The 27,763-nt window shown below is 40.3% G+C and overlaps 3 protein-coding genes across 16 annotated transcripts in view; 2 read left to right on the forward strand and 1 right to left on the reverse strand.

Annotated features, from left to right (window-relative positions):
• Nucleotides 1–16,166, forward strand: part of ACSL5 (acyl-CoA synthetase long chain family member 5) — a 31,480-nt gene extending 15,314 nt beyond the window's left edge. For all 3 annotated transcript variants that reach the window (XM_085583696.1, XM_085583695.1, XM_021525996.3), the window contains exons 3-22: nt 3,577–3,762; nt 4,234–4,342; nt 4,999–5,063; nt 5,143–5,244; nt 5,548–5,647; nt 6,810–6,988; nt 7,627–7,659; nt 7,887–7,938; nt 8,479–8,552; nt 9,000–9,077; nt 9,291–9,425; nt 9,899–10,033; nt 10,108–10,203; nt 10,736–10,808; nt 11,571–11,659; nt 11,740–11,856; nt 12,302–12,445; nt 13,356–13,457; nt 13,824–13,895; nt 14,284–16,166. In XM_085583696.1, the coding sequence (XP_085439822.1) occupies nt 3,607–3,762; nt 4,234–4,342; nt 4,999–5,063; nt 5,143–5,244; nt 5,548–5,647; nt 6,810–6,988; nt 7,627–7,659; nt 7,887–7,938; nt 8,479–8,552; nt 9,000–9,077; nt 9,291–9,425; nt 9,899–10,033; nt 10,108–10,203; nt 10,736–10,808; nt 11,571–11,659; nt 11,740–11,856; nt 12,302–12,445; nt 13,356–13,457; nt 13,824–13,895; nt 14,284–14,415 (2,043 nt within the window). In that variant the 5' untranslated portion in view covers nt 3,577–3,606 and the 3' untranslated portion in view covers nt 14,416–16,166. The remainder of the gene's footprint in view (nt 1–3,576; nt 3,763–4,233; nt 4,343–4,998; nt 5,064–5,142; nt 5,245–5,547; nt 5,648–6,809; nt 6,989–7,626; nt 7,660–7,886; nt 7,939–8,478; nt 8,553–8,999; nt 9,078–9,290; nt 9,426–9,898; nt 10,034–10,107; nt 10,204–10,735; nt 10,809–11,570; nt 11,660–11,739; nt 11,857–12,301; nt 12,446–13,355; nt 13,458–13,823; nt 13,896–14,283) is intronic.
• A 498-nt stretch (nt 16,167–16,664) lies between these two features.
• On the reverse strand, nt 16,665–27,035 carry ZDHHC6 (zDHHC palmitoyltransferase 6). Of its 2 annotated transcripts, none has more exons than XM_085583711.1 (10): nt 26,313–27,035; nt 24,539–24,630; nt 22,856–23,015; nt 21,698–21,859; nt 21,057–21,110; nt 19,425–19,592; nt 19,117–19,158; nt 18,630–18,775; nt 18,498–18,541; nt 16,665–17,227 (listed from the first exon to the last, which is right to left on the reverse strand). In XM_085583711.1, exons 1-10 carry the CDS (start codon nt 27,018–27,020, stop codon nt 17,124–17,126), a joined length of 1,680 nt encoding a protein of 559 aa, XP_085439837.1. In that variant the 5' UTR covers nt 27,021–27,035; the 3' UTR covers nt 16,665–17,123. The 2 variants fall into 2 exon arrangements, with proteins under 2 accessions (XP_085439837.1, XP_021381669.1); XM_021525994.3 differs by having other exon boundaries at nt 26,288–26,618.
• VTI1A (vesicle transport through interaction with t-SNAREs 1A) overlaps nt 26,981–27,763 on the forward strand; it is a 266,161-nt gene continuing 265,378 nt past the window's right edge. For all 11 annotated transcript variants that reach the window (XR_014956324.1, XM_085583713.1, XM_085583712.1 and 8 more), the window contains exon 1: nt 26,981–27,121. Coding sequence is in view for 7 of the 11 variants with exons in the window: in XM_085583717.1 (XP_085439843.1) it covers nt 27,028–27,121 (94 nt within the window). In the remaining 4 variants the exon portion in view is untranslated. The remainder of the gene's footprint in view (nt 27,122–27,763) is intronic.

The following is a 27,763-nucleotide window of genomic DNA, read 5'->3' on the forward strand; positions in this document are numbered from 1 at the left end:
TTTACAAATTGTTATAGTAAAAGCTCTAGGCATAGGAAACAACTGTCCTAATTCTGGGAATTGAGACAAATTTGCTGACAGTCTCTTGGCCCAGCTTGAATAACACACCCTATGTGCTTTGATGGAGGAGACCAAAGCCCATTTGTGGAAACACTGTTGGAAAGTAAAAGGAAACACTGTCACTATTCTATTAATAAAGTAAGGAAGTTGAAAATAATTTTTCAGATACGAAAAAAAAGAAAAACACTTTATTTTTTATTACCTAGATCTGTGGTTTTGTGCATCTGTTCTTTTTTTAATGCAACACTAACCTCTCTATATTTAAAGGGTATATATGTAAAGTCCTGCATATGTAGTCTCAGTCAGGCTGTAAGTGGGCTAATGAACACTAAAAGTTACTGAAAACACCCACCAAACCCTAGAAGTTAATGAGCATTTAATACTTCCCAGACTCTAGAGAAACTTGTCAACAGGTCTTGCTTTAAATTAAAAATTCATTCAAATATAACTGAAACTTATCTTTGATTACCTATAGGTATGCTGGGTGGGCTACAATGGGATTAGACTACTGCCTGACCTTCTTTTCTTTCTTTTTTTCTTTCTTTATATGCAAAAGACTTATGAAATCTATTCAGAACCTGGAGGCAAAAGTTTTGCTGTGTTAAATGATCATTTCTTGATTACGTGTTCTCTCTGGACTTTGAGTTCTTTGCTCCCAGCAAAAAAAAATCATATTCTTCAGGTCTTGATGTTCACTCCCCCTAGATGTCCTCGTACAACTACTTTGCATGTGAGCCAGTGGGACCAGGAAAATAGCCTGATGGAAAAATTTTCAGTGACTTGTTTACTGCTGCATGGAGCATTTGGGGTTACTGGGTTCTCTGATCCTTATCACAAAAAGGTCAAACAAGTGTCTTCAGTAGTTTCTGTCAAATAATCCATGTAACAGACAGTAGCTATTTGTGACAACTGCTCTGACGTGTCTGACCTAGTTGGACAGTGTTAATGGTAAGCCATAAAAATAAGTTAAAGAAGAGGACTTGGTGCCATAAATAAGATTGTTTTGTTTCTTACCTCTAGCATGATACTCTAAAAACAACCAATCGTTCATGGTTTCTGAGAAATCATCTTAAAAGTACTATTAAAATAAGCAGATGAGTGCACATTTCAGCCAATAATACTGGTGCATATGTACAGGCCTGTGGTCTCTCTGGTTACCTCCATGTAGTTCTATTCTCTCACTGATGATTGAAAAATTTTATGACCAGGAAAGAGTCATGTGAAATGCACTGAATGAAAACTCCTTTTGGCCATCTGGGCATGGGAAAAGACTGGAAAAGTGTCCAAACTGATTGCTAATAATCCATGTTTTAACATGAATATTCTGGCATCCCTCTAAAAAGATGTGAGAATAGATGTGTCAACCTAGAAAGCTTCCAACATATAAATGGTGCCAATGTGATTTGCTCTGTCACTTGGATTTAGTAATGGGCTCCAAGCTAAAGGAATAAAGTTTGTATATTCCACCTTTCATGATGGAGAATGGAGATGCCTCTATCTAGCTGCCTCAGTGCTCATGCTATAAAAAAGTGCCTTGCTCATGTTAATGAAAGAGGAAATAGAAACCACAGATCATATGAAGTTTAATCTCTGCAGAAAGCTGCTTGCTAACTGCTCCATTAATGTATATGTATTGTGTCAAGAGCAGCTGATTACCAAATTAATTTTATTAATAATCTTCAGTTTTCCAAACCAAGCAGTGCTAAACCTGAAATGCTAAGCAGCTTTGTCCTGAGTGTAAACTTGATCATTTAGGTTTAGGATTTAGGTTCTGCTGGGTTTTGTGGGGGTTTTTTTTGTTTGTTTGGGGTTTTTTTGTTTTGTTTTGGGGGGTTTTTTTGGGGTTTTTTTGTTTTGTTTTTGTTTTTTTTTTTGTTTTATTTTGTTTTTTAATCCAGGTTCAAGTGATAAAGGCCCAAAGGGAGATGGGTGATATGCTGTATTACAAACAGATTTGTGGTCCCATAGGATCAATATGTCTAGTGACTGGAATTGCCCATCAGTAGAGGGCCCCAAGGGCAATTCCTGCCTTTCTGGCTGTAGCACAATCTTTTTGGACTCTCAGTACATGAAGCCAAGGTCAGGAGTTTGAAGGGCACGTGGCAATTAAGGTTTAGAGTAGAAAAGAGGACTAGGGAGTTGGTATTTCTCAGATGTGCAGGTGATGTGCATCTGGCAGCTTGGACTAGCTGAAAAGCCTCTGAGGTACCCTTTCTAATCCAGATGCTGAGCAGGCAAAGCATGCCTTTTTACCAGAGAACACACCAGAATTGCTGATTAACACTGCCACTGGAAACTACAAAACTGTAAAACAGATACAAGCAATCTAAATGATCAGTCCGGGCTCAGAGACCCAAATTCTGACTTCAGAATGCTGACTCCTGTCTGAACTTACTATCAGTTTGTAAAAAACCAACTTCATTAGAATTAGAGTTAAAGGGTATCTGGAACTCATTGCATCAGGACTCCTGGTATTCTTCTTGTACAGGCATTTAGTTGATAGCTGACTTATTATCTACTAATGGGGTTCCTTTGATTCTTTATGAAGGAGTTTGAAAGAGTGTTGTTATTCATCTTGCAAAGTGTGAGGTGGTGTGTCCTGCATAGATATTTAGACACTAGCAAATACAAGTTGCTGAGATCTGAGCTGATTCAGACAAAAAGCAATCCTTCCTCTTGGCAATTCAATCTTAAAACACATCAGAACATTTTGGAGATAAAAGTGCTTGTTTCTAAGGAAGAAAGCTCAGGTCTCTATGTCTTACTAGAAAGTCTGCATTCTCAGATTTTGCTTCCCTGTCTTTGACAGAAGATACTCTAGGGAATGCAAGCAGCAGAGTTGTTTCTGTATGTCCCAGTTAGAATTCCATTGCACAAATTAACTTCCAGGTCATTACTTCCTAGTGGAGAATAACTTTCACAGTTTTGATTTGTGCTGGTTTTTTGGCTGACCACACTGTCACTCTCTGAAATATTTGTCTGGCACAACCAGTAAAAGCAGCTGACAATGAATATACTATTTGTCCTGCAGACATATATGTAGGTGTATCAAACACGTAATTTATCAATACCATTCCTATTTCAGCAAAACCATTTCCTATGGAAGATTTACAATACTGAGGAATTTTATTACTTCCACAATTCACATCATTGAACCATTGGCATTTTTTAGTTATGCCTGGGGAGATAGATTTGGGAAACTATATACTGGTTTTCTTCAGGCAGATTTTTTTACTTAAGGATGGAAAGAATCTGTTCCTTGTCTGACTTCATCAGGCTTCAGCTTTCTGTGGAGGTGTATGCAGCATAGATTAAGATTTATGGGGACAGGTGACTTAAGATCTCTTAAGAAGCTTAAAACATTGCATAAGTGTGCTTCACTATTGTACCAGGACTCTCCGGGGGCAAACTGCTGAAATGATTTGCAGTATTGTTTAACAAGCTACTTAAGTAACCATGGTTCCTAGGTAATTAGAGCTTCTAACTAAAGTCTACTAAACCTCCTATTTGTTTCAGGTTCAACTCTGGCTCCACTGATCCAGTACAATGATCTGGATACTTCAAGTGCTGTTTTCACCGCTCCCAACACCAGCATTGATCAGTCTCATTGCATTTGGAGCTGTCATCTTCCTGTGGGTGATAAGCAGGCCAAAACCCCTTTTACCTCCTGTTGACTTGAACAAGCAGTCAATAGGAATTGAGGTAATGCTTTCTCTGCTTGCGGGTATGGTCTGTTTTGGAGCTTAATCTGACTCTGGGTGTCAGTGGAAGCTCTCCTGTCTGATGTGCACAGCCTTCTCTCCCAGGTGTACAACTCAAGAGCATGGTGGGGAGACAGGAAGTCTTAAGACATTTTTACCAAATGGCTTGGGCTGTCACTGACTTTTTCTTGTATTTTCAATGCACTGCATCAGCTTTGAAACTGGTGCTAGACTTCATGTGGCTAGTGGTAGCACTCAGTCAAGGCCTTTCAATAACCTGTAACTCAATATTACGGTCATCTAGAAAATTCCTCTGCATGTGACTGAGTAGATGAAAATCAGGAAGAGAAAAGACTTCTCTAACAATGCAATGCTATTGAAATGCTTTAAATGGGATTGATGAGAGAATGGCTGAGGAACAAATGATATTTCATCTGGTCTGCACTGTTTCATAACCATGCTCTGTTCCTAGGGAGGAGCCAGAAGAGCTGCACTCTTGACAGATAATAACCTGCTTTCTTATTACTTTGAAGATGCTAAAACCCTGTATGAAGTTTTCCAGAGAGGAGTGAGTATTTCTGGTAAGCTTTGCATCTGGTAGTTAGAACTTGTCTATCACAAATAAAAAAAAAAATTTCCAAGATCCTTTTCCTTGTTTCTTGACTGTGGTAATAATGCAGGCTAGCAAAAGTTCTTCTAACCTTCTGTGGGGTGGAGAGATAAGTGACCATAATTCTCCCTGTCCCAATTTGGTGCTAGTCTTATTTGGGAGACTAAGCAGAAACAAATACTGGAAGCTGAAGATGGTAGAGTTCAGTAAAGAGCTAGCAGATACAAAGCATCAGAGGAACTGGGGGGGAAACACCTCTCCTTTGTCTTATTATATGAGTTTTCCAGTGAAATTACTGCCTGTTTTTTAATAGATACGAATTTGTGCACATCACTTCACGAGTACTATGCCTGGAAATGTGTGATGGTTTGCAAGGTATTTCAACCTCACATGGGTTGTGCAATAGAACAAATATCACCAGATCTTAGAAGTATTGCTTGTAAGGATAAAGCTAGCAGTCTTACAACCTTGGTTTGGGCAAATGTTTAACTATGGACACTGACCTGCTCTCCATGCAGTTACCTGAATGCCTGACAGAAAACTTTCCCTATTTCAAGTGTTTCTATTGTAGTGTTATGCAACTTCAGTACTGAGCTTTGAAATTGGTTTTCTGAACTCTTTCATTAGGAAATAGTGACTGTCTAGGCTACAGGAAACCAAAGCAACCTTATCAGTGGCTGACATATAAACAGGTGAGTATTGTAAATGACAAATTAATTAATTTGGGATACTGCCTTGCAACACTAAAGTGGGGGAATAACTATCTTGCAGGTTTCAGACAGAACTAAATACCTGGGATCAGGGCTTCTGCAAAAAGGATGCCAACCATCACCAGATCAGTTTATTGGCATTTTTGCTCAGAATAGGCCAGAGGTAAGCAACAAATTGTGTATTCTTTCCTACACTATTCTGAGAGGATAGTCTGTATTTAAATAGCTTCATGCCACATCAGGAACAATCACAACTTTTTCCTTCCCAATTCCCTTTTTACTGGCTGAGCACATACGATTCCAAGCACGTAATACAGTGACCTCTCACAACTCTTATTCTCATGGGGGTGGTCCTTCCATAGCCCCTCACTGCCATGTGTGTGGGCTTGTCAAGCTGTATAGTTGTAGGCAATCCTGTCTTGAGAATTCCTAGTTTTCCTTAGTTGTGCTGGTTTTTTCTTTTCAGTGGATCATTTCAGAGTATGCCTGCTATACCTACTCAATGGTTGCTGTTCCACTCTATGACACTCTGGGACCAGAGGCCATTGTATATATTGTTAACAAAGGTAAATATTGACTTTCACTCTTTCGTAAGGATTTTTCTAGGAAACTTGGTTTTGGGAGGGCTAAGTTCAAGGGAATTTGCAAAAATCAGAGTAACTTTAACCTCACTGCTCTTATAGACACTTAATTTCATAGCAAAGCTGCTTTGCAGGGCACATGGTTCAATGCCTGCAAGAATCCAGTGGGCTTCCTATATTTCCTAGTGTCTTGATTGCAAGACCACTGAAGGATCTGCTAGATCCTGTGGATCATTCTGCAATCAGAGTGCTCAACTACTTGCTGTTTGAGATTTTGCAATCTTGAACTCCCACACTGCCAAACAATCAGACAATGCAGACAGACTTGCATGTAAATTAAGACTAGATGTGTATATCTGTCTGATTTAAAGTTGTAGCATGAAAAGAATGGAGGAGGAAAGGGTAAAGACATATCTAAATCTGTTTCATCTATCTGGTTATTGCATGTTCTACAGAAACAACATCTAGCAAGCCACCATGGAATAAACTGGCAAGGAGTTAAATAAATCTTCAGACTTTCTTCCCCCAGTCTTAGGAGAGATATGGGGGGAATAAATCACTGTTGTTACAGTGATCTGGGATCCATCCAAAAACAGGATTTGCCAAGTAAAACCACTTCAACAGTTATGGTGGTGAATCTTGGAAACAGGTGTTGACTTGGGATTACACAGCTGTAATTTACCAGTCTAACAGGGAACTGGCAGGCTCAGGCAAATCTAATTTCTCTGTTGACTTAAAGGAAAAAACTTTTGTAACTGCATCTACAGGGAAGCTGAAGTATTAACTCATGAATTTTAGCTACCTCTTTCAATTTGGTCTTAATTTCTTTTGATTAAAGGAAGATGGCTAAACATAAACAATATCATGGCAATACCAAAATTTTCAATGCCCATCTTGACTATGAGTGAAGATATTTCTCTTCAGCTCCTCAGCATTTGGTCTCACTTTATATTGTCAGAATATCAGGTTTGCCCAATCAGTTGAGTATGGTAGGAGAAACCTTCTCAGAACAGTAAGCTAGCCACTGAATCCATATGAACAAATGCAAATGGTACCAAACCAAGGTTATGTTCTAAAAGTATGTGCTGCTGAGCTGTCACTGGCCTCATGTCTTCTAAACAGACTTCTCATAATTTCTTTTCTGTAGCTGACATAAGCGTGGTGATCTGTGACACACCTGCAAAGGCAGAGGTCTTGCTTAAGAACTGTGAGGACAAAAAGACCCCATGTCTGAAGATTGTTGTTCTCATGGATCTCTTTGATAAAGAGCTCAAGGACAGAGGAGCTAAAGTGGGAATTGAAATTCTGTCACTGCAGGAGGTTGAGGTAGGTGGCTAAAGGCATCTGTAATACTTTGCCAGCTAAACATCTTGATCTTCTGTGGCAGCAGTGACACTTTAATGTGAGCGCTACCCAGTTGTCATGCCTGTACCTGACATCTTAATGAGCAGTCATTTTGAAACTTGATATCTTTAGCTAAACAGAGTTGCAGAGTTCAAACAGTTGACTAAAGTTGTGCCCATGTGTTGTGAACAGCCAAGACTTGCTTAGCTTAATTTGTGATCCTGTTGTAACAGGAGTTATCAGGCTTCTAAACTGGCAGTTGAATCTAATTGGAACTGTAAGTGCAAATTACTGGCTGCTTAAACATCCCAAAAGTAGGCTTAATCTTGCATACATGTAAAGAGATGTGGCATACATCAAATTAAAGGAAACCTCTCCACTTTGGACTTCCAAATTCCTTAAGTAGTTCTGATCAATCTCCACACATTCAAATGTGTCCTTTCCACACTTGCAGCAGACAGTTCTTCAGAGTTATGTGTATTGGATTCAGGAAGAGGCTTCTGTTTGAATGAGATAGAGTAGCAAGAGGCAAAGTAGTAAAACAAGTGTTGCATTTGAAATGCAATTACTTATTCACCTACTGTGCACATCTCTTAAGCTGTGTTTTTTCTCTAACACAGGAGCTGGGAAGAAACAACATCAGAGAACCAGTTGTAAGTATCTCTTTGAAACAGCTATAGACTTGTAAAAGAGGTCTCTGGAAACACCTCTTACTGTGCTGCTAGTAGAGGAGGCTGGCAGATTTTTTTAATTTTTTTTTTTTTTTTTTTTTTTTTTTTTGTGAACCAGAATTCCTGATTCATCACAGTTAGGAATTGTATGTAATTAGATATAACCATAATAATCCTCACACTGACTTTATATGGCTTTTTCTCTCTAGCCTCCTAAGCCTGAAGATCTTTCTGTTGTGTGTTTTACAAGTGGAACCACTGGTAAGAATTTATAGTGATGCTTCCCCACTGAAAGAGCCTCCCCATGTAGCTTCCCTGCATAAAAGTACAGAAATCCTATGAATATGGAAGTAAACCAGTAAATTAGAGCAATGTCAAACTGCTCTTGCAGTTTTACTTGGGATACTGTCACTACAAGTCAAGTGCATACAACAAACCTTCTTAGAACTGGGGGAAAGAAAAGCCAAATTCATATTTTCTTACTCTATGAAAAATGCAGCCTTAATGTTCAAGAGATTGGTTGTTCAACTGTGTATTTTGATCCACAGAGGCTAAAGCAAAAATCTTGTTTCAGCATTCTCTAAGCTACTCCAAATTGCTCTGATGTTTCAGTATTCATCTCCTTTATGTAAGATCCATAGCTGAAAGCACTCAAGATGAGGCATATTTGTGATCTCTTATGAGAATTATTGCTGGGATGAGCCGAGTACAGAGATAGTTCAAACTGAGCCAAACACGACACGGGAAACTGCCAGCAGAAGCAGGCAGAGCCACAGCTCACCTTACTTAATCTCTCCACAGGTAACCCTAAAGGAGCCATGTTGACACATCAGAATGTTGTTTCAAATGCTGCTGCCTTCCTTAGATGCACAGAGGTAAGCTACTCTCCAGGATATGTCCCACAGTCATCAAATCAGCTTTAATGGGAGTATTCTCTGTAAACCATTCACTCCCAGAAATGGATGCTTTCCTAAGTGCCCCTTTTTTAATGAGACAATACTACTGCAAGAAACATGGTTTGAATTGAACAAGAACTTCTACATAAAAGTTATTCTAAAATGAGTCAGTCCTAAATACCAAGAGTACTAAACAATCTATTTCAAGTCTTGACAAAACATTAAACTAATTTTTATTAGTGTGGCTGAGTGACAGCTGCAAGTCGTGAAGAGTTGATGGATGAGCCTGAGCCGGAGTTGCTTCAGGCATTGGAAATGTCTGTCTCAAAGTACTCAAATTGATCCAAATTTTATTTATTTTTTACTTAAAAGTAACTCAAGCAGGCAGAGAAAATGCTAACTTATTTCTACTTCCTTTCCCTCTAGAACACAATTGAGTGTACAAGTTCAGATGTTGCCATTTCCTATCTTCCTCTGGCTCACATGTTTGAGAGAGTTGTACAGGTATTTACAGTTATATATCTCTGAGCTTTTATAAATCAAATTATAGTAAAAGACATTAGCAATCTGTATGTCCTTGAAGCCTATTCACACAATAACTCTCCTTATTTTGTAATAACTGGGCACTGGAAATCATGCTGAATTTTATAGACTAATAATTATAGCTAGTGAAGCGAGGAATTCTGCTTGACTAAGGTTAGTCTGGTCAATTTTTAGACTGTGATATACAGCTGTGGGGCAAAAGTAGGCTTCTTCCAAGGAGATATCAAGCTGCTAACAGATGACATGAAAGCCTTGAAGCCAACGATATTTCCAGTTGTACCAAGACTGCTCAACAGAGTCTATGACAAGGTACGTGAGCAATTTTAGCTGTTTTCTTTGTGTTCATTTATCCAAACAAGCTTACAAATACAAAATAATATTGAATATGTCATAACATTGCCACAAGTTAATTACCTCTTAGCAAGAAGAATTTTTTAGAATCCTTTCTGAGGAGATGGAAAGAGTTCTGGGAGTACAAGAACAACATATCCAGTCATGACTGGGCTAAGTTTGCTGCTGTTAAGAAACAAAAGATTTGTTTACTTTTGTAATGCAAATGAATCAAGTGCACAGCTAACAGGATCCCTATTTCTCAAAGCTATGGCTGTAGTGTTTCAGCAGTAACATGAATTAGTATTGCTTTTTGGGTCACCTCCTAAATACTGCAGTGGTGAAGACAGGCCCTGGAACATTGAAGTAAGATTTGGTGCCTCTTAACAAGGCAAGAATGAGATGTACAGATATGAGTTAAACCCAAGAGTCATTGGTACTTTTCCTTGCAGATCCAGAGCAATGCAAACACCCCAGTAAAGCAATTCCTGTTAAATTTTGCTGTGTTTATGAAGATGGCTGAAATAAAACAGGGCATCATTCGAAATGACAGCATTTGGGACAAGCTAATCTTCAAAAAAATTCAGGTAAGTTATTCCAAGTGTAAGGGAGCTAAGCAAAGTAATATTGGAGGATCTGATGGCTTCTTTTTTTCTTGTAGGAAAACATGGGTGGAAGAGTGCGTATCATGGTGACAGGTGCAGCCCCTATATCTCCCTCTGTCCTGACATTTCTTAGAGCTGCATTAGGCTGTCAGGTAAGCTGAATTTTCTTTTAAAGTAAGCCCTGTTTGCCTATGCACAAATGAGTGACCAGTGATATAGCCGGGGTCCAGCTCAGCTTGTTCCTGTGGAAAATGCTGTCAGTCTTGGGCATTTACAGGCTGCATCATCTGAGTTAACTGTAACAGGAAAAAAAATTCTGCAGGGCCCACTTTTAACTACACTACCAAAAAACTAAGCTGTAGGCTCTGAGAAGAGGAATAGAGTAGCAGAAATAGGAACATGCAGTGCTCATAGTCAGGCAGCTGCCTCTGAGTTTTGTGGCTTATTCTGACAGTCAGTGAGCTCCCAGTGTAGCACATTTGAGAACAGAAAATGAGGTGACTGAAGCAAAGTCTGGATAGGTGAACTTTAACATCTGATTACACCAATAAGATCAAGACATCTTAAAGGCAAAGATTGTTTTGGCTTCCTTCCTAAGAAAACTTGAGCATGGGCACACTCAAAACTGAGGCCTTTCACACCAAGGACTTGATGTTCAAGGAATACTCATCCTTTCTTGCACAGATCTTTGAAGCTTATGGCCAGACTGAATGCTCAGCTGGATCCACTTTCTCAATGCCTGGAGACTGGACAACAGGTATGGGAGCTGAGACTTGTGAAGTCTCCCAGAGCTGTCCACATAAAGGGGCACTCAAGCCTAGGTGCTGTAATGCTTTTAGTTTAGTGAAAATGAAATCATGGGTACTCAAAGTGATTCTTGGTAGCACAGTCACCTGTCTGTTTAATAGGTACTAAAATTCTTGACTCAACCAGATGAGGAACCCTGGTGTAAATTTTCATAGGTCAGTTTAGACTTTGTCCCAGAATATAGGAAAGGAATAGAGAGAGCTGAGCAAACTGGATAGGGACTTCTGAAATGGCCTTAAGAAACTAGCTTGGTCTAAGAAACTAGCTTTGTCTCCTAAATGACATGTTTTACTCAAAAATATTAGACATGATACTTGACTATTTTCCTGAAGAACCTTGAAGATTTAGCTTCAATCTTAGCAGTACTGGATATTCTAAATTTAGACTCAAGTCACCATCTTTGTGAACACAGTAACTGCAGAGCATAATGTGGATGAAATGCAAATGAATACCAGGATCTATGAGAGGGGGTCCTGAGGAGGCATGAGTGGTTTGTGGCTTGGGTGGTAGATTACAACAATAGTGCTCTAAGAATCAAGACTTACCTGCTAGTTGTCCTACATTGACTGTCTGAAAATGGCATTGCACCACTTGCTTGAACATTTGAGCCAGACTCCTTTAAATAATAATGGCTCATGTTAAAGCAGTGAACAAACCCAGTAAGTATCTACTATCACTGCAGTCTTTTTTGTTGATTTTTTTTTTCTCTTAGGCCATGTTGGAGCCCCTCTGGCTTGTAATATCATAAAACTAGATGATGTGGAAGAAATGAGCTACTTCTCTTCTAACAATGAAGGCGAGGTAGGTACCATCTCCTGTGCATGTCAAGAAATACTGAAACAGAAGACTTGCTGAATAACAGTGTTCTTTACTTGCTATAGGTCTGCATTAAAGGACCAAATGTGTTCAAAGGTTATCTGAAAGACCCTGAGAAGACAGCAGAAGCAATTGATAAAGATGGCTGGCTCCACACTGGAGATATAGGAAAGTGGTTGCCAGTGAGTAGCTGCTTAACATAAACCATCTTTTGCATATGAATTCCTGTTACTTCACAGTATTCTCTAAAGATGGAATTCTAGGATAAAAGTCTCTACACAGTAGATTCACGAGGTAACTCCAGGAGAAGCTGCAAAGACCAATTAGGTTACAGGATATCAAATAACATCTGCTAGGCCCATAGTTAAGACTATTCTTTGCTGTAGAAGTGATATAACAAGGTGTCTTGGTTTCTTTCAGAGGAGAATAAAGGAGCTGTCTAATCATGTCCTGAGCTAACTGGAGAAATTACACAAACCCTTCTCTCTGTAGAAAGCAAAAACCAATACATGGTTTCTAGACTAGTTCCAGATGTGCCTTTCATACAACTAAAAAAAGCCTGTTTATCTTATTTTAAATAAGCAAGACAGTGACTTGGAACTAATGACCTCCACTTTTAACTTCTAGAATGGAACGCTGAAGATCATTGATAGGAAGAAGAATATATTTAAACTTGCACAAGGAGAATACATTGCTCCAGAGAAGATAGAAAATGTCTATATCAGAAGTGCTCCTGTAGCCCAGGTCTTTGTACATGGGGAAAGTCTGAGGGTAAGTGATGAGTATCCTGCAAGATTTTCTTCCACAAGTTCTGGATGATCAAGGCACAAATGTATGCATGTATACGAGTCCTTGAACAAAATTTGCTCCTAAGAGAGCTGTCTTTACAGGAAGATGTTGTCAGACCTATAGACCTGCCAAGTGACAACTGGCATTATTGCAAGCTGGGTAAAGGCTAATTACATAATTGTGTGGGATTAGTATGTCAGATCATTTCTGTGCAGTTTAGATTCATAGAATAGTCCCCCCTGCAATAAGCAGGGTCATCTTCAACTAGATTAGATTGTTCAGAACCCCATTCAGCCTGACCTTGAATGTCTGTAGGGATGGGGCATTTGCCACCTCTCTGGGCAACCTCTGCCATTGTTTCACCACCTTCACACTTAAAAAAATTCCTTATATTTAATATAAATTTACTATCTTATAGTTTAAAACCATGACATCTTGTCTTATTGCCAGAAGCCCTACTAAAAACGTGTCCCCATCTTTCTTGCAAGCTTTTAGTTTTGAAAGGCCACAAAAAAGTCTTTCTGGAGCCTTGTCTTCTTCAGGCTGAACAACCCCAATTCTCTCAGGCTTTTTGCACAGCAGAAGTGTTTCTCCATTCCTTTGCCACAGAGGTCTTACCTATGCCAGCAGAGGACAGTCTTCAATCTGTAAACTAGCCAAAAGTTGGATCATTCAGCACACATAACAAACTGCATCAGTACTTCAATTACTGCTGTCACAACTCTCAGTGACTTGGAAATCTTCATAGCAGCTACTTTGAAACTGAAAATGCATGGAGATGTACATGTGACTTCTCATAGAAACACTGCCCATAAACAAGCTCACAAAGACATTTAATATGCCTTAGCTTGGTCTCAGCCTATTTTAATTTAATTTTTTTGTTTGTTTTCAGTCTTTTCTAATAGGTATAGTGGTTCCTGATGCTGAGATGCTTCCAGAATTTGCAGCAAAACTGGGAGTAAAAGGTTCCTTTGAAGAGCTCTGCAAAAACCCTGTGAGTGGAATTGTGTTCAGTGGGTTAGAGAGAGAATTTAATTCTAAGTCAAATCCTACATTGCTGACTTTGTTCTATCCACCTATTTTCACTAATTTGAACTGGTTTAAATGCTGGATGAGTCATGCAAGCAGCCTTACACCAAAAACTGGAACTGAGTCTCTTGTTCCAAGGGCTATTGCTGCTTCTTTTCCAGTGAGGAGGTAGACATGACTTTGTAGTGGCCTTAATATGAGAAATCTTGAATGTTGAAATATGTATTCTTGCCATTCTCAGTTGTCCCTGACTGTGCAAATTGTTATGGTTTTGAGCTGCAATTACAGAATGACAGATTTACCCACTCTGCTTCTGCTGTGTTTCTTTTAGGCAGTGAAGAAAGCTATTTTAGATGATATGATCAGACTGGGGAGAGAGGCTGGCCTTAAATCCTTTGAACAAGTGAGTACTTTCAAATCCTGCTTGTCACTAGTACCTGTATTGCTAACAGAGTGCTTGGGAAGTCTTCATTCCTGCTACTGCCTGTTCCAGGAGGGGCCCTGAGGCAGCTGCCCCAGACACCTGATTGAAGCAGTCAGTGAAACATTGGCTGTCTGTCCCTGGATCAGGAGACAAGGGGCTGGGAAGGGCAACCATAGCAGTTGCTAATGGAGTGGAGGTTCACAACAGGCTCTAGGGGCTGTTCTGGAATTCCACCTTCTTGTTGTGTCAGTCAAAAAAAGAATTTAGTTACTGCATCTCCTGAGACTGAATTCTTGCCCAAGGAATCTGAGAACTGTTGTTTGCCTTCTAATGATGTGTCGTGCACTAAATTGTTTTCTTTTAATAGGTTAAAGACCTGTACATCCACACAGAGTTGTTTTCTGTAGAAAATGGACTCTTGACACCAACAATGAAGGCAAAGCGAGGAGACCTTGTTAAATTCTTCCAGAAGGAGATTGAGGCTCTCTATTCATCTTAGGAATAAATGGCCAGTTTAATTTAAACTGCATGGAATAGTTAAATCTGTGACACTACATGGCCTATGGTGAAGACAGGCTTGAATGGAGTGGAGCAGGAACTTAAATTTATTTGTTTCTAGTACCTGAGAAAAATGACTTGTGGATGAAGACAGCTGTAGTATAACCAACAACTTGCAGTGTTAACATCCTGTGGGACTGAGCATCAATTGTCTAGGCTAAGCCAGAACTTTGATCTTTCTTGGACTGTGGAATGCATAACATGCAAGAACCTCAGCCTTTAAAAGACAGCTGTATGCATTTCTCACTGTCAAAAGCAAATCATGTTTTCCTGCTGAAACTACGAACTCCTCTGTGACCTGTTGTGGATTGATCTGCAATCAGACTGAACACAGTAGGAATTCATGCTGATGTGTTTAGCAAACACAGAAGTGAATTTCCTGTTCCTAGTCCTGGACCACATGGTTCAAGTTGTTTATAATGAAAATGAGTAATTGTTTGCAAAATACATTTGTCTACAGCAAATGTTCATTCTTTAGGAGGCTCTGGATCAGTTTTTGCACATTTTAAAATGAAAAGGCAGTGTTAAAGCCTTTACACTTACGAATTTGAGCCTAGTAAGTGTAAAACTTTAGCTGTCAATCTTAAGGATATAGGATGCAATAAATTGAGACTGCACAATCAAACTAAAGCCTGTGTGAATTACTTGTGGGCTTGCTGCAACCACAGTGTTAGCTGCCTGGTTCTGTATGGCTGCAGCTAGAACACAACTGCTGCAGAATATGAACTTGTTCCCTACACTGTCACTGGTCAGCCACAGCTCCAGCCATGAGGCAATAATGTAGTGTAGTCCAGATTTCTCCTGTAGTCTAGTTGCTCCTCTACCCAACTTTCTTTTCCTTGTCTTCAGCTTAGGCTGAGGTGAAAGAATGAATTTACCACATGAAATAAGATGTGAGGTTTTCTTGCATTAAGCTGATGCTTTATAAAATTACTTAAGCAAGATGAAAACTTTCTTTTATCTTCCATCAGTCTGTGCTGTCTGCTGAGAGCTCCTCCCTATCCCTGCAGTAGTTAGCCCTAGCAGTTCAAAGGCAGTGCTAAGGTGTATCTGTAGCTTTCCTAGGCCAATTCTCTTTGTCTGCAGACAAAAGTTGTCTTCCCTGTCATGTTCAGACAGCTAGTGGCTTTTCCTCTTCCTCTTTAATACTCTTGCTTAGCTATCCCAAAATGAAAGCAAGATTTATCAAAAGACCCCCCCCTCTTGCTGTTAGGCAGCTTTAGCTTTGACTAGTAAAAACAGCTGACCCAATTATTTTTCTAGTCTGGTCCAAAGACCTTGACATCTTAGGGTAACCATTGAGTCACACACTGTGCTTGTCAGAAAGCATCTTTGAAACTACAAGTAACAATGCTGCTCATCTTTCCTACCCTTTTCTTAAAGCAATGTGATGTGAAATCAGTGGTGGCCTAATCTTTTTTTCCCCAGGGGAGACTGGGGAGGAAAAAAAAAAAGCAGGGAAGAAGAAATGTATCCCAGAACTGGTTTTGGAGATAAAAATGAGCAAGTTACTTAGCGAGAGTAATCCCAGTGCAACTAAGATCTGCAGAAACTCAAGGCTGAATCCTGTGATGCCACCTGCTGCAGTGCCTGGAAAGTACTTTTCTTGATACAATAAACAGTGATGCTGGCCTGAACAGATATGCTTGGAGGGTGAATGGCACTGCTTCAACAATAAAACATATATAGCAATTCAAGTGTAAATTTCTCTTATGTTGGTCTCTTGTGTGCCACTTTGGCCACATAAACTGATTTTCAAAACCTCTCAACCTGGCTCACATGTAACTCTGCACTGTGAGAGAACAAATGCACCTGCTGTGTTTTGGAGACATTTAAAAGCCTTGAGCTGAACAGATTACTCCAATTTAAGGTCTTCCTTCTAATAATCCATACTAGATGCTAAATGAAAATGCTTTAAGGCTGTTAATCATTAATAGCAAAATTAACAAAAATTCTTGGATACTGCTTCCTTTCACTCTAAAATTAATCAAGATCTCTTAGGTACAGGGGGAACAGAGTGCTGGATATAACTTTTGCCATTTAAAGCACAAAATATTCCTATTGCAACAACTGAAGCCTTTTTAACTTTGAAAAGCAACTTACAAGGTTAAATGTTTACCTCCCAGTCAGTTCACCCTCCCATGCCTATGAACTAGGTCTTCTAGGTCCAAGAACAATTGAACCCACAAGTGAATATGAATGTATCATTTATTTGAGGTGGACAATTCACATCACTAAAAGTCACAGGTAACAAATTTTATCTGGAATTTGAATCAGGTGTTTATTTTCAGGGGCAGCTTCAGAGAAATACAAAAGTAAGCAGCACGCACAACAATCAGATGCGGCTGAGGAAAAAAAACTTAAAATCTTAATGCTCAGAAGCAATTTAAACAGAAAAAAACAATCCTGATTTGTGATGAAAAAGATGCATCTTGAAGGCAATCCACTGAATGGCTTCTTCAATTATTTATTGTTTAAAAAGTATGCAAACCATGGCACAGGCATATACAATCCTTTCAGCTGTGAGGAAAAGAAAACCTCATCCTAACATATTCATTGCATAAGTCTAAAGTAATATACAGAAAATTTCAAGTAAAGAATTGTGGTCTGAAGTAAAAATTCCATTTCATATTTAAAAAAATTAGAAGGCTATTTGCTTTTCTTCTCTCCATCCACTGGTTGATCCGTTTCAGAGTCATACTGGTATTTTTCCACACACTTCCTAGGGAACCAGCCTCGTTCTCTTATTCCACCTTAAGACATGAAAAGTTCCATTAACTTAGAATAAAACATGGCCCACTACTGAGGAAAAAAACAGGACTGGAAGAGACATCAAGCACTTAGGTAAGTTATTTTCTTCTACAAGACAGAACATCTAACATCATTGCCTGGGGATGCACAGATTTTCTCCAGCTTCCTAAAATATTTACAGTTATCTCCAAAGTTCTGCAGTGAGAAAATTCGTCTTCATACCCTATCTGAATCTTTCTGTCTATAAATCAGATGTACAGCTCCTTTTTCTATGCAGCAGGGCACAGGAACCACATAACAAACTTGTCTGCCACAGACTTTCACACAGGTGATGACTATTTGCTCATACTCAAGCTGTCTCCTATTTCCTACTCCTCTCCAGGTAAACTATCCCAATTCTTTTGGCTTTTCCTTTTAAGTCACATTTTCTATTATTCTAATAATTCTCATTTTTCTCTGTTTTCCTCTCAATCCTTTACAGTTAATCTTCCTCTTTCCTGAGATGCAGTAACTGCTTTTACTTGTATGAGTATTTCAGCAGAGTCTCTGCCAATGCTGAGAAGGATGAAAGATTTACTTCAGCATCTGGGAAGCTTGTGCAAATATGAAATGCACATGCAATGAATTAACAGTTGATTGGAAGAAAACAACAGAATCCAACACACCTTCTGGCAGATAAAATTTTAGTTCGGTCCAAAGCAAGAGGTTTGAACTGAAAAATGTAAAAGCAACGATGCAGGTGGCTGTGATGCTGACCCTCTCAGATCAGCAGGAGTCTTTACTATCTTCAACACCCCCAGGTAGTTTTATAAATGCATATTAAAGTCTTTAGAAATTACTCCAAACAAAGACATGATGTCTCCTAGATTTTAAGGTACACAAAGATTAATCTCTATGCTTATATAAGGTGTGTAGGTAGGAAGCCTGGATGTGTTTAAGGCAGACCAGCATTTAAATATCAAAAAAAAATGAATCATCCTTAACCTCTTTATGGTCTAAAAGTCTAACTTTTTCTTAGAATATGAAGTGTCCCCCTTCCCACTCAACTTTCAGTGTTCTGTCAGTCTGACAGAGTGAATTAGTGCTTATCAAAACTGTGAATTCTGTTAGATGTAAGGAATAAAAACTGTGGAGAGTGGAGAGAAGCTAGTACCAATAGCGTTATCACTCTACATTTTGAGAAGTGAACATATAATATTGGCCACATTTCTAAATAGCTATAAAATTGATTTGCAATTTTCAACAGAAAAAGCAAAATTAACTGCTCCATACCATCAGCAGCTGAGATGAGAATCTTCTCACCATACATCCAGTGTCTGGGGAAGGAAGCATAATAGGTAATTAGATGCCAGGACTCAACTCAATACTTCTTTGAACCAAATAAAAGGGTGTGGAGCCACTAACTTTAAGCCTCTGGTGGCTAAAATCAGATCCCCTTTATTCAGTGCAATTCTAGGTTCTTCAGTGCACGGTGTTGTGAAGAATGTTTTAACACCTTTAGTCACAGGGCAGCAGACACCACTGTAATCTTCTATGGCTCGATACCGCACCTACAGATTGGAACAGGACACAGCAATTTGTTTTTTGAAGGTGTTATGGCCTTACTGATGAGTTTCACACTAAAAAAAATAATTCAAGCATACCACAGATTTAAACATAATGACCATGGCTGGTAAAGGGACTCTAAATTCTAAATTACTGCTTAACAATGAAGCACAATTCTCTTTATTATCATGTTTCTTTCCATCTGGAAACTAAGAAGCAAGGGCTAAGTGCCAAGATTAACTAAGCAGATTGCTATACATTGTTTGTGTTGCTTAATTACATTTATTTATACTGCTATTTCAATTGTTTCAAAATAATTTTAGACCAAACTTCAACAAATACTTACACTTCTTACTCGCTTGTCTGCTTTCTGTTTCAGCTGCTCTATCTATAAATGATAATAAATAGAAATTTAGGCAGCATTCAACACAAAATGAAGCCAGGTATTGAAATCACTCAACAAACAAAGGAAGTACCACTAGTATCTTGAAGCACTCACAAAGGCATAACTTTTTAGTGCATCAAAAATGGGAGAACATTTAACAGAACTCCTGTATATGCATTTCAAGCCTGTCTATTTCAGTTATTAAAAAGGAAAGCAGACAATTGGATAGGGGGCAGAATCAGCTGGAGATACCATTGAAGAGCAGTTACCGTCAAACTGTATTGGTGACATCCGTCTCTAACTGGCCAGTCCAGGCCATCTCCTTCAGGAATCCCAGACCATGTAAATACTTGCCTGAAGTTCTTCCATTTACTTCCCATATCATAGGGGAAGATAAAGGTCTCACCCGTTTGGTAGTACTGGATTCTGTCTTTGGCCTAGAAAATAATTAAGAATTGCTGTACATAAAGACACCCTGCACACTGCAGTCAAGCAGCAAATATTAAGAAGGCCAGTTCATAAGCCCTGTATGGGTCCATGGAACCTAAAGACAAATATTTTCAGGCAAGAGCAGTGAACTCCTGCTATATCAACCCAGGCTTTAAAAACTACTTCAACCAATCATGGCATTCAGAAGGATGTCTGGTTTGGGTGTCCCCATCTCTCTAACTCCCCATTTACCCTTCAACAACAATCCACTGACTACATTGGTAATTCATTCCATGCTCGGCTCTTATTTACTGCTTTATTTTAGGCACCAATGCCCGACTATTTCTCAGTTATATACAAGAGCTTCCACAGCTCAGAATCCTTTGACTAATGATCACGAACATGACTCAACATTGGTAGTGCCAATTCCTCCTGTAAGAATGCACACACAGGCATGATCTGAATTGCCCACATTCCATAGTCACGAGCTTTACATTTCCACAGTTCTGATGACATCTAGTGGAGCAGCCACAGAACTGTGTTCTCTTTGTTGCAATAATGCCATTTTATTAAATATTTATGTATTACAGTCCATGCTCAGCTTTCAAAAGGGACATATTAGCAGCCTGTGTTTTACAGTAAAAATTTTAACACATTATTCCAAGTTCTACAATATAGTGATAACAGGGATTTCTTTCACTTATGTTCCATTATCCCATTATTCAAAGGTCTAACAGGACTTGGATCCAGTCACATCCCATGCAAAGAGTTGACATTACAATACTTTAAGTACTTATACATAGTCAAGATGCTCATGCTAATTTGGTACACAACATAAAAGAAAGACAAGACATTAATGAAATGTTTGTGGACTTACACAAAAACTAACCAGGTAGAACCAAACTTATTTCTAAATACTGAGTCAGTTTTGCTTCCTCTAAACTTAGCTTCTGTTGTTTCTGTTTTCTCCTGAAAAATCTTGTGATATCTTTATCTCTATAAAGATAAGGAAATTACAGTACAGAAGACTAGGTATTTTCTAGTACGTCTTTAAAATCAAGGAAAACCTTCCCTTACAATCCAAAGTAAGAAATGGATAAAATCATGAGTCAAAAGATGCCACTTTGAATGGGTCAGCGAGGTGGACAATTGAAGCTACAGGCAGATGTAATGACTAAGCTCAAGTTTCAGATGAAAACACCCACATATTTCAAGCAAAGATAAGCAAAGTCTTTTCAAAGCAAATATTATTCTCTGTTCAACAAACTCCTACAAAACAAAAGAAAAATCCATGCATTTACATGATTTCTCATTTCTTTCAGTGAATTTCAGAGATGGTAAGGGAAAAGCTTGTTGTAGGTATAGATCAGTGGTGAATTAACATCTCTGGTTTTAACCCAGAGATGAAACAAATTTATAAATATGAAAAATAGACCTTGTAACAATTCAAGAATACTGTATTAAATGCATACCTTTTCTTCAATCCAGGATTCGATTGAAGTTTTATTTGTCAAAATTACTTTCATCTGAAATAAAAGTGTTAGCTGAAATTAGGATTTATTTTCTTCAGAAATACATCAGCTATTCAAAGAAAGTTTCATTTAACAAATTAAACTTGTTTTAAAGAACAAAACCACTTTTATAGACTTAACTGAAACATTTGCTAGAAGCTAACCTTCAGCCAAGATACACAACCTAGAATTATACACTTAAGACAGTATCACACAGTATTGCACTTTATGCTTAAAATGAGTCTTTTTGTTTCCTTCCAAAGATATCCAACATTTTAAGAAACATATCAGGCATATTTACACCTACTTGCAGAGACAGGGCAAGTATTTTGCCTTTTTCTGGGAGTTTATAAAATCCATCTCACATTTTCTCTAGTTCATTAGATTTTCACATCCAAGTCCTCCCATGAAAAATAATGAAAAAACCCAAAAACTGTGGTAACAGAAAAAATAGGACAAAGCTACACAAATCCCTGAAAAAGTTATACAACAACATAAGCTCCAAGCAACTGTTCTTATCTCAATCCTGAATTCTGTTTCTGCTCCACAAGCACACAAAACTTACAGCTTTTAACTTCTTTGTAAGAGAGCCACAGACTCACCTGGATAATAAACAGCATACCAACAGCAATAGTTGTTCCTAATGCCAGTCCTAAGGCAAATAAAGATGCAGCAAATGCAGACAGTCCAAAGGGAATAATGGGACGAGGGTCTCTTTTGGCTGCACTCATGTCAATCTTCACAGAACTCCACCCAAAAGATATCTGCAAAGAGGAAAATTCCATTCAGCTCTAAAACTTTCCAACTGCTGAAACAAAGCAAGTTATCCCTACAAAATCTGGCTCTGAACGCAAGTGTCCAACATATGACAGAGATGAAGCAGAGTAACAAAAAATTACTCAAAAGACTTATCTTTAGGAAAATGAATCACAATCACAATCACCATCTTGAAAGCTCCACAGGCCCAAAAATCAGCAAAAAAATCTGGACTCTGATATGTTAAAAAACCCTCATTCATCAGTGGCAAATGGACAATGTCCCTGTTTTCCGTGGAAATGCTGCAGGCTTCCTCTGAAAACTTTGCAGACAGCAATTCTCAGCATGACCACTCTGCAAACACAACTCAGCTACCACAAATACAGCTTCATCTGTTACACTCAGGTAATGTTATCAAGCTCTTCACTGCAACCACAAAGGCTGAAATCCAAGCTTATAATCTTAACCATGGATCTGAGATAAGGGGTGTATTCCAGAACAAGCTTTACTCACTGTTGAAGCTTTCCAGTTAAAAAAAACCACAGCTGACATAATTATCTTAATTCCCAAAAATAATGTAGTTTTTTTCCTTTAAGAAATAGAAACAATTTTTAAAAAGTGTCCAGTAAAAGAAAACAAGATCTAACTTGTGTGTTGTAAATAAATAGCAGCTGTTTTCTGTGCCAGCCAAAACACAGCCTGTCTCTCTCTCTACATAAAGTGCTACTCAGAAACTATCTTCAGTCAATGTAAAGCAATAGAAAACTACCTGTGATTATGAGAAGCAACAGGGAAAAAAAGAATGAAAATATAAACAACTTTCTCTTAATCCTCCTCCATTCCCATACACACATCTTATGGGTACACAGCAAAACTAGGAGTGCATCTGGAAAGAAGAACAAGGAATTCTACATGCTTCTTCTCAGAAAATCAAATTCTCTTGTACTTCCAGAGATAAATTATGACTTAGATAATACTTTAAGCATTCAGTTATGTTTTCTTACTCTGTTGTAAAGCTGAGTGTACATTGTCATAATAAATATGAAAGAAGCGTGAATGCATCCCAGTGGGGCTAAGAGGAGAAACAGAGTGAAAGATGCATGGTTCTGGTATCCACAACAGTTGTTGATCCAAGGACAGTGGTGATCCATCTTCATCACACATCTGTGAATAACAAATATTGATTAATATAAAGGATATTTATGATGTTTCTCAAAAAACTCAAAGGACCCACCAATTTCTGACAGATCAACACAGTAGTTTCTTTTTAGTTGCTATTCAGAATTATATTTCCATGTTGCAGAATTTAAAAAAGCAAATAAAAAGTGCTTCAAGGCCCTACCTTCCCCAGTTATCTGTGCTCCCCTTTACTCAAACTAACTAGTTGCTAATAAACACCACAGAACAGAGCCTGGAAACAGAGTCATAGAATGGAACTTGTAAGAACTATGATCACAATAATTAAACACTACTGTTAATGCCAGTTTTTAAAAATCAGAATACCAGGAATATAAAGGAAATATCAAATTCCCTTGTAGAAATTAAAGAAAGATATACAGACAGAAGTGTGATAGTAACTCTTTCTTTTCAGTGGTTAACCCTCTGAAAGCTTTCTCAATTGCTATGTATTTACCTTACACCATTGAAAATCCTTTTCAAAATACATTTAACAAGTCTAAACACCCTAGAGACACTCTTGTATTCAATATAAAGCCTGTTATTTTGGTGTAGCTTACAGATTAAAAAAAAAACCTGAATAAAGATTTGTTCACATTCCAAATTACCTTGACAGGTGTAAAAGACTCTGTGACCACCTAAGTGATCAGTCCTTGGTGTAAAGACTTACTCAAGAAAAAAGTCATTAATTTTAAATCTGGGGATGATGTAGCCAAGTTACAGCACTGCTCTGGAGCTTCAGTTTCCTAAAAAAACACTGACTGCCCATCTTGGGTTTATAGAAATAACAAATGAACACATATGTTGCAATATCCTTTCACCACATTGTCTTAGGAGTCCTTCAGAGGACAACTTGCCTGGACTGCAGACAGCTGAAGTGCCTTGATTTTTTTCAAGATGCACTAAATTCTACTGACAGCTATTTGTAATAAAGTATCCTTTGTATCAGGATGAGTGTGTCGGAAGATAACAAGATGCAAACTTCTTAAGTTGACCTAAAAGATTTACCTCACTTAACATGCTAACTCCCCTCAAAAACCTGCTTTGGTGAAGACTCAAAAAAAAGCAGTCCAAAATTTCCACACAAATCGACATTGAATTCCCATTTGGAAAGATGACAGAACAGATATTTCTACTCTCTAAGCAGGTCAATGTTTGGACTCAGAATTTAAAAAGAATTTTAGTTTTTTAGGTATTTACACAGACTCACATCTCTGAAGCAAGACTGCATTGTTTTGTTAGTACCATCAAGAAGTTCTTAGGAGAAACTGATTTCAAACTACAAAGAAAATGTTAAAGACAATCATTTTTATGAACTAGAACACAGCAAAACTGTATAGATATCATACAATTAGAAAGTGGAAATACTTGAAAGGGCTATAGTGCTCATATGGAAGCTTTTTAAAAAACGATTATGCAAGTGCTGGAAGCACAAATTATGTTAATAGCCCATCATTAGGTTTGAAGCTGCTCTAATATGGACTTTAAACAGCTGTGAAGAGGAACAGTACCTGTTACACTTCCGACAGTGGTGTGAACGAGGTGCCTTGTAAGACTGACACACCTTACAGTATTGGAGATACATGCAATCCTGAGATTTTTCCTTTAAACAGAAGAACAGCAGTGTTAGATGTATACACAACTCTGCAATGTTTATCTTGGCATTTTCCTAACTTAAGAACCTTTGGTTTCTTCAGACAGGGTGTGTTTCATAGTCCAACCCTATTTAATAGTAGGCGTCAAGAAGAGGAAAAAACAAAATTAAATAATTCCTAGCAAATCTCTTGGCTATCAAAACAGCCATCTCCCACTGTTGAAAGTGCTGGCTGCTAAAAGAAATAAACAGTTCTGTCAGGAAGAGTAACTGTACAAGCAGGATTTCATAGTGAAATTCTGAGAGTAAAAGTCAGCATGTTAGCATTCTAATAAAAAAAATCCTGAGCACATTTTCTCTCCATTTTATACCATAAACCACACCAAGCTGGTAAACACTAATGTGCAACTCACTCACAATCTCTTTTATACACACACACACCATGAGAGACACTTGCAGACAGCAAGTAGTGGCCAAAATCTTGCCCTCAGGAAGTGGAGTACCCAGTTGTCCTCCTAAGATGATTACCAGGATCCTCTCCTGCTCTGTCCTGAGTAATATTCCACAATTAGAAAGGTGACCAGCACTAAACTCTGGGCAGCTGCCTTGAGATACTGAACCTGTATCATTCTTGACTACAACTCTTCCAAGAGGTTACTGAAGCACAGGAAATGCAAATTTCTATCTTGCACTGTGTTAAGCAGAAGGTAACCATATAGTTTTCTGGCTTGCATCAAATAAAAAAGACATTTTCTAAATGAATTACTTCTGTTACTGCTAGCAGCAAAATCTCCAAAACAGGTGTCTGCAGGAGCATGCAGATAACCTTGAGGTTCTCATTCCCAGCTATCAGTGCATGTTTCCTGCTGCTTTGCTTTGAGGAGCCCCTAATAAAACACAGCAACTGCTGCCAGCCAAGCAGCATTACCAGAGCCCCGACAGCACAGGGAGGGGATGGAGAAGGGCAGCAGAACAGAACAGAGCCTTGGAGAAGCAGATCAAGGCTTCCCTCAGGCAAGCAGGAAGCCGGCTCAGCTCTGCAAGGCTGACAAAGCAGCAGTCACGGAAACCAACAGTGCTGTGCTCACTGGAGCTGGGGCCAAGGAACGGCCACCTGAAATACTGCACCACTGGCCACTGGAGACCACCAAAGGAGACCCTGAAAGGCCACATATGGACTTCCCATAAGGAATGTGACAACGTCAAGTAAAGCACTACATATGCATCACATATACATTAAGTAAGGTGGGATAGCTAGTAAATGTGTAATCAGCTGGCTAATAAAAACTGTTTACCCAACGCTCAGCACACTCCATTAGAGGAAGGATATTTGAAGTGTCCAGCGTACTGCTTTGTAATATCAAAACTGTGCCAGAAAGTTTCTATCTGTCCGATTTCGGTATCAGGAGCAAGCACGGCTGTTCTGGAAGCTCTGGAAGCGGCAGGAGCAAACCGGGGAGAGACAAAGCAAAGATTTCGGAACCAGATAAGAAGGAAGGAGTGGCCTGACAGCGTGTAGCGCTCTTGGGGGACAGAGGAGAAGCAGCGGCATGGAAAGAGAGGCGATTTCTCCTGTCCTGGCCGCGGGGGCAGCCGGCCCGGCCGCAGGGCTGCCCGCCGGTCCCCGCGAGGCCCCGGGACGCGGCGGTCGCAAGGCAGCGCTTACCGGCGTCCACCCCAGCGGGACGTACCCGGGGCCCACGAACATGGCGCTGAAGTAGTTGTAGAGGATCATGACGGTCCAGTTGAGCAGCATCACGAAGTTGACGCTTCCCCCGGCCGTGTCCAGGGGCCAGTACCAGAGCGCGGCGTCGGCCATGGCGGTGGCGGAGCACACGGCCACCACGGCCAGCGCCACCGCCGGGCCCCAGTGGCACAGGCGCCGCGCCCGCCGCAGCGCGCCCGGCCCCGCCATCGCCGCTACCGCCGCCCCGCCGCCGTCCCGCCGCCGCCGGGCATGGCTCCCGCCCGCTGCCGAGGGAGAGGGCGGGAAGGGAAGAGGGAAGGGAGCGGGAAGGGAGGGGATGGAGGGGGAGGGAATGGGAAGGGAAGGGGAGGAGCGGGGCGGGAGCGGGGCCGCGCTGCCGCCGCCCGCCCGCCGTCCTCCCGCAATACGGGCTCCCCGGGAAACAGCGGCCCGCCTGTAGCGCCGCCGCCGCGATCCTCTCCCCAAGCAGGTTACGAGGCGGGGCGTGAGGGGCTGCGCGGCGGGAGTGACCCATCGCCGCTGCCGCCTCTCCTCTCCGATCCCGCGCGCTGAGGCCGCCCAGGGCTTGGGCAGCGCCGGTTAAATCGCCGCAGTTTCGCCGGAACGTGTGGCGAGGCGCCCGGGAGCGGGGCGGGGGACGCGTTTTGGGGTGGCAGAACGCGGAAGCGGCGCGGAGCGGCGGCAGCGCCATCGCCGCGATGTCCTCCGAGTTCGAGAGCTACGAGCAGGACTTCGCCGTGCTCACGGCAGACATCACGGGCCGCATCGCGAAGGTGCCCAAGCTGGTAGGAGGTGAGCGGCTCCGCAGGCCCGGGCGGCTCGTCCGTGAGAGCCGCTGCGGCTGCCGGCGGTGGGCGGCGGCGGGAGGTGCGGGCGCGGTTGTAGAGAGCTCCCAGCCAGTGTGGCTCCTTGCGCGGCACAGACACCTCCCCGCCCCGGCTCTGGCCCAGCGGCGAGGTGTCTCTTGAGATGTCTGCTGCTCACCTGTAAGGACCAGCTCCTGCCTTCTGCCCGGATCTGGAGCACGCCAAGTTACGCCAGGGCACCTGAAGGGCTGAGCAGGGCTGGTGGGGGACTTTCCCTGTGCCAGCATTGCTGCTGAATCCTCTGTATTCTGGTCATGCCACGACACCACTAATGGAAATCAAGTTTTTCTCCTGTGGCACAGGCAGATCTTGTGCATGACCTAATCTGAGTCAGTATTTTTGCTGCTTACTCCTCGTACCTTTGATTTGGATAATTAACTGTGGTGACTCACATACAGGAGGAGATTCAAAGAAATTCGTGTTCATTTACCTTAATGTGTTTGTCAGTAGTCTGCAGTTTTCATGGTCTAATTCATGTTGTATCCCTGCAGTAGAGTCAATACTGTCTGTAAGAGTAGAAAGATGAAAATTTTAATCTCGTTAATCAGCCCAGCTGAGTCTTCCGGCA

Source organism: Lonchura striata, chromosome 6 (genome assembly GCF_050655825.1).
Source record: "Lonchura striata isolate lonStrDom1 chromosome 6, ASM5065582v1, whole genome shotgun sequence".
Taxonomy (NCBI): domain Eukaryota; kingdom Metazoa; phylum Chordata; class Aves; order Passeriformes; family Estrildidae; genus Lonchura; species Lonchura striata.

Excerpts from the sequence above, each read along its gene's own strand:
- ZDHHC6 (XM_085583711.1), bottom strand. The coding sequence starts at position 27,020 with ATGGCGCTGCCGCCGCTCCGCGCCGCTTCCGCGTTCTGCCACCCCAAA. Across the intron at positions 19,593-21,056 it reads AATCCTGGATTGAAGAAAAG|GCCAAAGACAGAATCCAGTA; the intron begins GTATGCATTTAA and ends ATTATTTTCTAG. Across the intron at positions 17,228-18,497 it reads TCTCATCTCAGCTGCTGATG|GTGGAATAAGAGAACGAGGC; the intron begins GTATGGAGCAGT and ends TCATGTCTTAAG.